General features: G+C 40.2%; 1 protein-coding gene across 4 annotated transcripts in view; it reads left to right on the forward strand.

Annotated features, from left to right (window-relative positions):
- Positions 1 to 11,507, forward strand: part of phf12b (PHD finger protein 12b) — a 72,310-nt gene extending 60,803 nt beyond the window's left edge. For 2 of the 4 annotated variants that reach the window (XM_041197153.1, XM_041197155.1), the window contains 4 exons: positions 4,312 to 4,410; positions 5,877 to 5,959; positions 9,572 to 9,710; positions 10,396 to 11,507. In XM_041197153.1, the coding sequence (XP_041053087.1) occupies positions 4,312 to 4,410; positions 5,877 to 5,959; positions 9,572 to 9,710; positions 10,396 to 10,724 (650 nt within the window). In that variant the 3' untranslated portion in view covers positions 10,725 to 11,507. The remainder of the gene's footprint in view (positions 1 to 4,311; positions 4,411 to 5,876; positions 5,960 to 9,571; positions 9,711 to 10,395) is intronic. The other 2 variants (XR_005944182.1, XM_041197154.1) reach the window with 2 other exon arrangements.
- Positions 11,508 to 13,163: the final 1,656 nt, after the last annotated feature.

Genomic DNA, 13,163 nt, shown 5'->3' on the forward strand with positions numbered 1-13,163 from the left:
GATCCTTGTGTTTAAATCCCTTCATGGTCTCATTTCTATCTCTATTCTTCTTCAGCTTCGTAACCATCCAACCCTCTCCCCCAACGCCACCCCCCCCCCCCCCAAATTCTTGAGCCTAGTCATGTGTGCATCCCTGTTGTTTGTCTGCCCCATCAAAGGCATTAATGCTTTCAACTACCTACACCCCACACCCTGGAATTTTGTCCTAAATGCCCCTCCATCTCCACCTTCCTATCCACCTTTCAGACCCACTACTTTTAATATTCCCTCTCATAGTATGGCGTCCCTTTTTTGAATTTGGTTACTGTAAAAAGCCTTGGGAAGTTGTTCTACATTAAAGTGCTTTTTTAAATGCAAGCTACTTTTGCAGTAGTTTCTGTAATTTAACATTTACTTCATTCAATTATAATGTGTTCCCTTACTTCTTGCCAGTCTTTAAGGAATGTGATAGAAATGTGTAAATATTTAGCAAGTTACACACCACTTTGAGTATACTTTCCCTACTGGGTCATGAGCCATTTGGTGACAATTTTTTCCCCCAGCCACCCCTTCCAAAATTTCTGGCGAATTCTGTAATGGTCACTGTCTTTCAGGTGCATTTTGTTCTAACTGTTACAAACCCTAAAGGAAAAAAGGGGATAGAGAACTTACCTTTGTAAGTCAGAGATCAGGCCTCTGAGTACAGGAACTACAGTTCCCAGCAGGTTCTAGTGGTCTTTGCACATGGGCCGACCTTGGAATGGCCACGTGCTGGTGTCTTTTTTTACGATCCTTGAGTTCTGCCTATGTGCAGTTGGTGCACATTTACGCATTCAGGCTGATAAACAGCCTTGTGCACATGCGCAGTTTGTTTCCTTTTTGCTGGAAACTGTTTTGGCACACCTGTGCTGAAAGGAAAGAAGACCCAAAAGTGAAACAGTGCGAAAAGAGGGTCGGGTGATCTCAAAGAGAATGCCAGAAGAATCTGGACACAAGAAAGAGACCGGGTGCAGGTCCCAAAACAAAGGAGGTGGTCCCAAAACCAGGGAGTGAGACAGAAGAGGTCCCAGGAAGACTGTCTAGTCAAGGGACAAGAACAGGAATCTGAAACAGTTCCTGTTAAGTGAAATTGAAAGTAAGGAGCAGAAGAAAAGACAAATTAGTGGGGGACTTAAAGCAAAGTAAGCTTGAGAGAAGCGAGTAGATTAGTGGAGGCAGCCAAAGGTTGGTGACTCCTTACAACGGGCATTTGGAGCAGTGCTGTTCTGCTTGGCATGGCTGAATATCTGAGTGTGTGCATGTGTGTAGAAGGTCAAGCTTGAATGCACGTAGAGATCCAGGGGAAGGAGCATCAGAAAGAGTGGTTGAACCCTGGAGGTGGATCCTTGTTGGAGACATCTGAGTGAAAGTGTCGTTTGGGAGAGAATTCTAAGACAAGTTCTTTGAACGTGGAATTTGGAAACCCTCGTGAGAAAGACAGGGTTTCATTAAGACCGAGTGGCTCACTGTGAGACAAGCCTTTGGGGGGTTGATGAGAAATCAATAGAAACTTAGTCTTGAGCCTGGTGTCTGACCACAGTTTGCCTGTTGGTTTATATGGACTGTATACTTACTGAGACCATTAAAGTATAAGAGATTTTGTAAACGATAAAAGCAAAATACTGCAGATGCTGGGAATCTGAAACAAAAACAAAAATTGCTGAAAAAACTCAGCAGATCTGACAGCATCTGTGCAGAGAAAGACAGAGTTAACATTTTGAGTCCATATGACTCTCCTTCAGAACTAAAGAGAAGTAAAAATGTGAAAATATATGCTGTTTAGGGGGGGGGCGGGGGGGGAATGGGACAGATGAAACTGGATAGAAGGCCAATGATAGGTGGAGGCAAAGGAGAGATTGCAAAATATGTCATAAGCAAAAGGTTGAAGGGGTGTTGATGGTGGTGATACTGGCTATAGGAGCTGCTAATGGTGACATTAAGAGTAGAAAGCAGATTGAGCAAATGACAGATGGTCCTGGTGGGGTGGGGAGTGGGGTAAAAAGATAGAAATAGGCTAAAAGATGCGGATAAAACAATGAATAGAAATAAATTTTAAAAAATAATAATAGAAATAGGTGGAAAAAATATATAAAATTAAAAAATAAATATTTAAAAAAAGGGGATCAAAAAGGGGTGGGGATGGAGGAGAGAATTCATGATCTGAAGTTGTTGAACTTAATGTTAAATCCGGAAGGCTGTAAAGTGTCTAATCGGAAGATGAGGTGCTATTCTTCCAGTTGCGTTGAGCTTCACTGGAACATTGCAGCAGACCAAGGACGGACATGTGGGCATAAGAGCAGGATGGGGTGTTGAAATGGCAGGCGACAGGGAGGTCTGTGGTCATGCTTGCTGACAGACCGAAGGTGTTCCACAAAGCGGTCACCCAGTCTGCGTTTGGTCTCTCCAGTGTAGACGAGACCACATTGGGAGCAGCAAATGCAGTAGACTAATTGAGGGAAGTGCAAGTGAAGCGCTGCTTACTTGAAAGGAGTGTTTGGGCCCTTGGACAGTGAGGAGGGGGGAAGTAAAGGGGAGGTGTTGCACCTTAAGTGATTACATGGGAAGGTACTGTGGGAGGGGGTTGAGGTGATACAGCAGTGGAGTGGACCAGGATGTCCCGGAGGCAACGGTCCCTACGGAATGCTGAGGGGGGTGGAAGATGTGTTTGGTAGTGGCATCATGCTGGAGTTGGCGGAAATAGCGGAGGATGATCCTTTGAAGGCGGAGGCTGGTGGGATGAAAAATGAGAACAAAGGGGACCCTATTGTGGATCTGGGAGGGAGAGGAAGGTGTAAGGGCAGAGGCGCGGTAGATGGGTCAGACACGGTTGAGGGCCCTGTCAACCACTGTGGGTGGAAAACCTCAGTGAAGGAAGACATGTCAGAAGCACTGTTTTGGAAAGTGGCATCATCGGAACAGATGTGACGGAAGCGAAGGAACTGAGAGAATGGGATGGAGTCCTTACAGGAAGCGGGGTGTGAGGGGTTGTAGTCGAGGTAGCTCTGCGAGTTGGTAGGCTTGTAATGAATATTGGTGGACAGTCTATCAGCAGAAATTGAGACAGAGAGGTCAAGGAAGGGAAGGGAAGTGTCAGTGATGGACCATGTGAAAATGATGGAGGGGTGGAAATTGGAAGCGAAGTTAATAAATTTTTCCAGGTCCAGACGAGTGCATGAAGCAGCACTGCAACAGTCATCGATGTACCGGAGAAAGAGTTGTGGGAGGGGGCTTGAATAGGACTGGAACAAGGGATGTTCTACATACCCCATGAAGAGACAGGCATAACTGGGGCCCATGCAGATACCCATAGCCACACCTTTTATTTGGAGGAAGTGAGACGAGTTTAAAGAGAAATTATTCAGTGAGAGATCAAGTTCAGCCAGGCGGTGGATGGGGATTGTTCGGGCCTCTGTTCGAGGAAGAAGCGGAGAGCCCTCAGACCATCCCGGTGGGGGATAGAGGTGTAGAGGGATTGGACATATCTTGTGTTATCTTTACAAATTTGTATATATCTGTAACAGTTTAGTTGGGGTGAAGGAGTAGTGTAATATAGTTCATCTTTTCTTGTTCTTTTGTTAAAAGTACATTAGTGGACTCCTGTGAATGTGTTCAGTAACTACTTCTGTAAAAGCAGGTTCCACTCTGGGACCTGACTTGTCCAGCATTAGCATCAGCATAATTAGCCCATGACCTCAAAGCTCCCCAGTGTTGGATTTGGGGGGTACCCCAAAGATGCGTTGGGGAATCTCAGAAAATCTCAGTGTAGAAGGGGCCCTTCGGCCCATCGAGTCTGCACCGACAAATGAGAAACACCTGACCTACCCACCTAATCCCATTTACCAGCACTTGGCCCATAGCCTTGAATGTTATGAAATCCCTTTTGGAGGTTCCCAGGTAAAGGTTTGCAAGGCAGTTGCCCAGAAGTGCACATTTCAGAGTTCCTTAGAACCAGGTGGTGTTTTTACAACAATCAGAAATGGTTTTGTGGTCATCATCAGATTTCCAGATTTTTATTGAATCTGCCGTGATGGGATTTGAACTCCAGTCTCTGGATTGCTAGTCCAGTGACAATACCACTCTGCCACCACCTCCCCTGAATCACCTACAGACCAGATACAAATTTGCATACATCTGTGTTTGCTGAATATTGTTACTCTTTATTGTCAGTTACGTATTATATTAGTTTTCAGGTAAATATCTTTACATTTGGCAACTGTTTCATTTCCAGCACAAAAGCCAAAGCTGCCTTTTCTAGCACTATATCAATAATTTATTTTGCGTCTTTCTATCTAGTCCCCGTGAAAGAGGTTCAGGCACGAGCGGTGTTTTATCCACTGACGGGTAAAGGCCAAGCCATTAATATGTGCTACAGAACACTTTACATAGGAACAGGTAAAGAAAACCTTGTGAACAGCTACCTGAAAATGACATACCTTACCAATGGTCAATCATTGCAATTCAGAATAATCTGTACTGACTTGATTTCTGCAGGTGCCCTTTGTAACATTGTCTCATGTCCATTGATTAATAAATGTACTTGAAATGCAGGGGAACTTAACGTTGCTATGCCTGCCCGCCCCCCCCACACCACCTCCCCTCAAAAAAAAAGTTTCCCTTCCCTGGCCTAAATTGATGATATGAATGTTTGATAATCAATAACGTTTTATTGCTCTAGTCTACCAAGCCCAGAATCATTGTGTTTTTATTCGATGCTCACAATAAAAGTCCGAATGTTATGTTACTCCAACTGTAAAATCCAAACCATTGTGTCTCAAAAAATTCCTGCAATGCTAAGAGGCACAGTTTAACTTGATCGCATTTGGTTAAAGTGAATTACAGCCAAATTAAATAAGAAAGTGTATGGTGAAACTGATGATCTTGACAGCAAAATCAAAGAAATGTGGTTTACTTTTATGATTTGACATTGTCTGGTTTACCTAATTTGCCTAAATTAAGCATATCCAATATTAACTGGAATATGTTTTTAATAAAACTAGTTTATCTGCCAGTCTGCTTGCATTCGTATTGCATGCTTTCTCCACTCCACTCTTCCTCATTGTTAAGCTTCTTGAACTAGCTTCTTTTTGTTCTGAACTTCAAATTCTCCCCTTGAACTTTTCAGCCCTGACAGAGCTGGGGATGGGTGTGGGATGAAGGGGGATAAGTGATTCAGAACTTTAGATCGGTCATGCAAGGAGGGGGAGGCAAGGTTGAGTTTAGACTGTGGAGAGGAGCCAGGAAACCTTGCTGTGGAGTCATATTGATTGAGAGATTTGTATTGGAAAGAGCAGACAGGTTGAGCCAATTGGGAGTTGGCTATGTGAGAGAAGAGAAAAGATAAAAGAGTTCAAGACTTAACAGAAAAGTATGGACAGAATTACAAAAAAACAACACAATGTTTGGATTGACTGAGATGCGATTGATCTGTGATGATGACATGATATGATTGGAATAGACAAATTAGTAATGATGGAGGCGGTCTAATCATATAATGACTGCTTTCCTCCTTTAAGATGCATCTTGAAATTAACCTCTTTCACCAAACTTTTGGTCATCTGACCCAACCTTGTGTAGCTCCGTGTCATATGTTGTTTTATAATGCCCATGTGAGGCACCTTGGGACATTTTATTATATTAAATGTGACATATAAATATAAGATGTTGATACTTTGATAAGCAAACTTTTTAACGTGGATAGGTTGGATGCAATGGCTCCATGTTGGGTTTATTTAAAAACACTTGCAGTCATTGAATCTATGCAGCTTTGTTCATGGTACTGATCCTCAATGTTCCAAGTAATTTGAGAACAGATGGTAAAATACACACTATTGTAACTTAGACTTTCTTGTGTTTTTCAGGTGCTGACATGGATGTGTGCCTTATAAATTATGGACATTGTAATTATGTTTCAGGCAAACATGCCTGCATATTCTATGATGAGGTAAGGTTCATGAGACTGAATTCTATCCTCTCTGTTACAAAAAGAAAATAGAAAAATAAATTGTTAATTGTACCATCCTCTAGATGGAACAGCATCTCAAATTACTTGGAGTTTTGTGTGATTGTAATGTTTGCTGGGTTGGCAGCAGCCTTATATCATTCTTACTAATGCTATTTGATACAACAAAAGTGTGTAAACCCAATTATTAGAACGCAAAAGGAAGGACATAAGAAATAGGAACAGGAGTAACCCTTGGAGTCTGCTGTGCCATTCACTAAGATCATGGCTAACCTTCTATCTCAACTCCACTTTGCCAACTCATCCCTATATCCCTTGATTCCCTCATATCTAACTGTCTTACCTTTATAGTTCTTTATCAAGGTGAAATCAGAGACTGTAGTTACAAATTAAAGGAATTCTGTGTAAAGGAACTTTTGGTTCAGAATGCTGTTTCATTTAATTCAGTGACTCCTGCTGAATACTCATAATTGCTTATCCTGCACACTCTGTGCTGCTGTTTTAGCAAATTGTATCTGAGCCAGCTAGTTGATTCAGAAAACAATTCACCTTGATGCCCAGGATAATCTTTAAATTTAGTAACCCATTATATTTTGAAGTTTAAAAAATGCATTTTCAAAGTTGCACTTACAGAAAAGCTTAGATGGGATAATTAACTTAAATATGATATTGATGTGCTAAACGCAAACTGATTAGGATTTGCAATTGGGCTACTTCCAAGATGGTTGAAAAAAACTGGATATATTTGATTATTTTGGAGAAAACCAAATTAACTGGCAGCAAAATGTAAGTAATTTGAGGTCAACAGAATTGGGTAAATGCTCGCTGGTAGACTAAAGGAAATGTCAGGAATAGAGACTTATTTACAGAATGGAATTGCACAACCTGTGACAACAATATATTGGTAACCAAATGGAACAAAGGGAAGACTATAGTTATCCTTTAAAATACTAGAGAGTAACTCATGGGAAGATTCAGCTGGCTAGATGGTAATTCATAATTCATTAACCACACCTGTGGTAAAAGCTTATCATTACGTTAGATTTTAAATAGGGTTGCAGTCACTAGAACAGAAAAAGGCCAAAAAGGTTCCGATATTAGAGGTGTTCTACATTTTGCATATAGTGAAAGCTAATTTTCAAATGGTTCCTGAATCAGTAATGAAGTTAGGATTTGTTATAGAAACATCAGTAGTCGTTTGGTAGTACAAAACTTGAGTATTGCTGAAAAAAGAGACATGTCTAAGCTTTTTGTCTTGCACTCATCAGGACACTCGCAAGAATACCAATATAAGGGGAAGACAACAATTTATACTGTATGTGAGAGAGCGCTGACTGGTTGGCAAGTGGCATTGCCATGGAGAATGCACCACTGACGGTGACTGACAGTTAACTGCCGAGCATTGTTTGCAATTTAAACCAGGCAGCTTGACCCTGATTGGTCAAGGAACATCAGTGAATGGCTCGCGGTGTGGTGCATTTGCCTGTACTGGAAGCTACATATATTAATACCCAGGGCCTTGTTCTTTGCAGACAGAAAGAACATGTATATACATTGCGCCTGTTTCAGCTAAATAAAATAAGTGACAGCTACTCGCTGACTTATTCCTCAGGTCAAGGCATTGCCCTATCAGCAATACTCAAGAATCACAAATGGAGAAAATAGAATTTTTTGGGAAAAGTGCTATTCTAATGTTGAATATATTTCACTCGGGTAGCTAATGAAGCCACATTGAGATATAAATAGTTGAAAGGCACTGGAAAAGGGGAGGAAAATGAGATTGGAATAAATTTTTTTTGATTGTATGTGGGTGTTGCTGGCTAGGCCAGTATCTATTGCTCATCCGTAATTGCCCTTGAGAAGGTGGTGAACCTTGAACCGCTGCAGTCCACGTGGTGTAGGTACACGCACAGTTCTGTTGGGGAGTTCCATGATTTTGACCCAGTAACAGTGAAGGTAGGCGATATAGTTCCAAGTCAGGATGGTGTGTGGTTTGGAGGGGAACTTGCAGGTGGTGGTGTTCCCATGCATTTGCTGCCCTTGTCCTTCTAGGTGGTACAGGTCATGGTTTGGAAGGTGTTGCCTAAGCAGCCTTGGTGAATTCCTGCAGTGCATCTTGTAGATGGTACACACTTGCCATTGTGTGTCAGTGGTGGAAGTAATGAATGTTTATGGTGGTAGATGGGGTGCCAGTCAAATGGGTTGCTTGTCCTGGGTGATGTAGAGCTGCTTGAGTGTTGTTGAAGCTGCATCAATCCAGGCAAATGGGGAGTATTTCATCACATTCCTAGCTTTGTACCTTGTGCATGATAGTGATAGACAAGCTTTGGGGAGTCAGGAGGGGTGAGTCTCACTCTGCAGAATTCCTAGCCTCTGACCTGTTCTTGTTATCACAGTATTTATATGGCTGGTCCAATTCAGTTTCTGGTCAGTGGTCACCCCCAGGATGTTGATATTGGGGTTTCAGCGATGGTAATGCCTTCGAATGTCGAGGGTGATGGGTAGGTTCTCAATGATTAGATTACTCCAATGGGGAATTAGTGTTGGCAGTAGTGACCCAACCTCCAAAGTTCTATTCTTTTGGGAGCGGCAGGGGTGGGGGCTGTGGCAGCAGTGTTCAATACAAATTGGTCTCCGATACAAAAATGTATTTTTGGTGATGCGTTAAATCTTCGGAGCCTCTGCTTACTTAATTGCTGGCTACCATTTTCTTTGAGTAGAGATGTATGGTTATTATGCTCAGTAAATTTCCAATTCACAACATCCTGCCAAAGTTCAAGGAGGGTAAATGAGCAGATAAACTAATGTAGTTTGCCACTGTAAATATACAGCGTACAACGTCCCATTCCTGTAGTAGTTTGACTTTCTTTTAAAAATGCTAGTGAAATCCAGGGATTTGGGTGATGTTATAAAAGCAGTATAGTTACCCTCTGTCTGTCAGTGATCTTTGTCTTGAATTTCTTCAGAATATTTTCAGCTAAAGGTACTTTAACTTGCTGCCCAGTGACTAGCTGCTTGCATGGCAAATGTTGTGTAATTGCAATGAGAATACTATCTTTCATGTAAAAATACAAGTAAGCGGAAAGACTGCATATGAACAGGAACAAATTCTGAATTAAGCTTTTAGTGGGGAAAAAGTCAATACTTAGTGTGTCAATGTTGAGGTGTCTTTGCTGATGTTGCACTTAAATGATGTTGCAAATGGAAGAATAATAACAATCGAGACTAATGTCTGAATCAGAAGTGATAGTTACCTTACGGCTGGTAGTTTAGAAATACCAGTTTTGTTTGAGCAGTGCAAATTAAAACTCATAATATAACATTTATAGTGGGAACTAGATGGTAAAGCAGCTTTTGTTTACTGAGGGTTCACCTGTTATCTGTCAATTTGCTTTTCCTGAGGGGAGCCAGATAAACAGCTTACACTTTACTTATAATGAATTTGTCCATATTTAACCCGAGACTTTGGATGCCTTAACTTGTTGAACTGTGGAGTACTTTAATTGCCAATAAACTGAGCCACACCATGTAAAAAAAAAAACTGTTGCTAAGCATGTTTTTGTCTTAAATTTTGTTAAATTCTTATCTTTTTAGAATACAAAACACTATGAATTGCTAAACTACAGTGAGCATGGGACGACTGTTGACAACGTTCTGTATTCGTGTGACTTCTCTGAGAAAACCTCTCCCACTCCACCAAGCAGTATTGTTGCCAAAGTTCAAAGTGTAATAAGTAAGTACACTGTTTTACATTTTCCAGATTTAAACTGAGTAGGTGAACCATAACTGTTGGCGTTTAGTACTGTAATAGCAGACAACCATACCATCCAGCCATTAATCCACTAAGCAGCTTTTCAATATAGTGAAGCATTTAAACAGTGAAAATAATTAATTAAGGAAACCAAATATATAGTACAACAGAACAGCTGTGTTCTGGGCAACAGAGGCATAATTATGCTGATACCCTCACTAACAGAAGCTTGATTCTTTGAATTCAAACTGTTTGGATGGAGAGTAGCCCATTCTTCTTCACTGGGTGCCCGTGTTGAAGGAAACAACAACAAAGACACAGGATCTCTCCTAAAGAGTGATTGGCATCTACCACTGTGTAGTTTTTCCCCAGTAAAGTTTAGTAGCAGTGCATAAACAACGGTATTGTCCAATATTCATGAGACCAAAACATCCAGTTGACCATAGCACTTGGAAATGTGCAAATATTTTCAGTGGACAATTCAAGTTCGTAAAATGGGACTCACTTAAATAACTTGTACTATAATAATCTTATAACGAATTGAAGCTGATTTTAAGTGGGGTTTTCTTGTAGACCTTGAAATATTCCAACACAGTTTGGAAACACCAGGCAATATTTCAATTACTTTGAACTTCAGGGTCAATAATTTCTGATTTTTTTTTTGCAGAATATTGTAAGAGCAAAAAGGAAGAGGAGGAACAGGAAGAGACTGTCATGAGTTCCCAAGGCCAGGGGATGCATGGTAAAACCTGTAACTGCAAGGCCAGCAGCTCCAGTCTAATAGGTGGCAGTGGAGCAGGCTGGGAAGGGACTGCATTGTTGCACCATGGGAGTTACATCAAGCTTGGTTGCTTGCAGTTTGTGTTCAGCATCACGGAATTTGCAATGAAGCAGCCGAAAGAGGAGGAAACCCTAGTACACGACGCTGACTTAGAACAGAAGCATTTGATGAAACTTCATCAAGTGCCAGTGTTACGATCCAACTCTGTTCCGTGAGGTTTCTGAAATGTACATAGGACTAAACTGGGAACCATGAACCGAAGAAGCTGTCTTTATATTGCATGAAATGAAGTATCTTCAGCATTTTTCTTTCTTTTTTGCTCAGATTTTGTGGGCAGTTGCACATAGAATTTGTATAATGACTTCTCTTTTAAATATGTAACTTGTCATAGTTGTAAATGTTGACTGAATGAGAAAAAGAAGCAAGGTCCTATTTGAAGGTCATGGTGAAGCCCTTTGCAGAACGAACTGGAAAAGCCTAGGATACATTCAGACTGCATCCCTAAACATGTAAAAATAATCAAAGACTTGTTATATTTTGTGCCAGTGACAATAGTTTTTATAAATATGTGCAAAGTTTTCATAAAAGGATATGTTTATCTACTCTGATCATTGTTTTATTTAATGTATCTGGAATCCTATGACCCAGATGTTTTCTGCTACTTTTGCACTACAAGTAGCTGCTGTGTACTGATTAAAGAGGAAAAAAAGCCCTTTCAAATATCAATGGATTTTATTTGACTGAGAAAGGAAAAGTGTTAAAGTAGAGTCTGTGTTAATGCACCTTTAATGGTGTCAGTGGTTTTTAAATGTCTAACATGCTAAAAACTTGTGGTAAGGCACCAGCTGCCATTGTGTTGTATTGTAGCGTAAAAGTTTGTCGTAAGCTTGTTAAGGTCCTTTTTCACACAGTAGTTCAAATGTAAATAGTTAATGTATTGTTTCAGATTTTACAACAGACACTTTCATGTATTCTGTATATAAAAAATTGACTCCAAATTCCTGTCTCTGCCTGTCTATTATGACTGTAAATACATCAGATTTTTTTTAAAGAAAAACTCCTTGTTGCAGTTGAATATTTTAATATTGCTATCATCATTCTTCACCTATCCTCTTTCACATCTTATAGGTAATGATATGAGATGGACAGTTTTTTTCCAGGATTTTTACTGCTTTGGAAGCACATTATAAGCTGATCACGTGACTTGAAAATTGCAAATATATATATATCCTTATACTACCTTCAGTTTTTCTTTCTGCTCAATGTTGTTTGCTTTCCCTTTGTACCACATTAGTTTTCAAAATCTGAGCTTGAGAATTATTTCAAATATCAGTCATTTCAAACATTTTAATCAACAGGAAAGACTGTCATCAAATGTAATGGTTGCCAACCACTGTACCTGCCAGCCCATTGAGATTGTGCATTGTAGTAATTCTGCCACATTTCATGGAACTTAAAAAGAAAAGTTATGCTATTAAAATGTTGGAAGAGATCCTAAAATCAGTCACACCGTGATGTCTGACAGACTTTTGGTTAGAAAGTACTCGGTTTACTCAATTGCTGTTCTTTTCAGATGGGAATTTAGGTTATGTTGAAATCACCACATTGGGCAAAAAAAAATCAAGAGTAAGGAGAAATGTAGACTGAAGCATTTTAATGAGTTCCATTCTTAATGCAGACCAGCCAATTGGACCAGTTCTAAGCCAGGGATCATGGAAAATGTTGACAACACAAACTGTCCTCATCCAAAACTGGAACTTGTAACTGAATTATCACAGTCGGCAGCAACAGCAGGCTTGAAGCAGAGGGCTTCAGCTTACATACGCAACTGAGGAGCTCAAATTCAGCGGCTTGAAATAATAGAATTAATAGTTTATACTTCCTGACAATGTTGCTCAACATCAATTTGTTCCTCAGAAGCAATAGGGTTTGAGAGCAGGTAGTTTAGACGGCCAAAAGTGATGCTGGCACACGTCGGGCTGAGATGTTAATATTCTTAGGCCAATTTGACTTGCAAGCTCTTTGTTTGCTGGCAGGATCCATGATTTAAGTCAACTTGCAGCATGAACAGAAGAAAGGGCCCAATCTGTTCACATCTGCCTCATTTTTGACTACAAAGAAATAACCACCCAATCCCAAATAAAATTCTGGCAATGAGGAAGGTCTTTCCCACTTCTAGGGAAGAAGATATAATTAATGGTATTTTCAACAGAATTGTAGAAAAGGAAACATACATTAAATGGATTGAGTCACCTATTCTTCATTTTGGGTGGGGGAATGAGATGATCATTCAAATCTTTTGAGATGGTCTTTAGAGATGAAGGAATCCAAATACTTGAATTTAAGTGGAAATTTAAGCTCTAGTTTGAAGCAGTGGCTTTGCAACTTTTGTATGGCAAATTCCCCAAAAACATTGGTAACCCCTGTTCTAAATTCCCCACAGTAGATACTGAAGGACAACTGTACCATCAGGCAGAATAGGTTTTTTGAAATAGTATACAATACTTTTATTGTATACTAAGTCAATATGGATGACCAATATAGAATAGTTCATAGTTTGTCATTTCTATCCCTGAATGGATTACAATCTTAAGACTTCACAGACCCCCAGACTTCTGGGACATCAAATGAAAAAATAAAATTGCATATTACCT

The sequence above is a fragment of the Carcharodon carcharias genome, chromosome 10 (assembly GCF_017639515.1).
Source record: "Carcharodon carcharias isolate sCarCar2 chromosome 10, sCarCar2.pri, whole genome shotgun sequence".
Lineage (NCBI taxonomy): Eukaryota > Metazoa > Chordata > Chondrichthyes > Lamniformes > Lamnidae > Carcharodon > Carcharodon carcharias.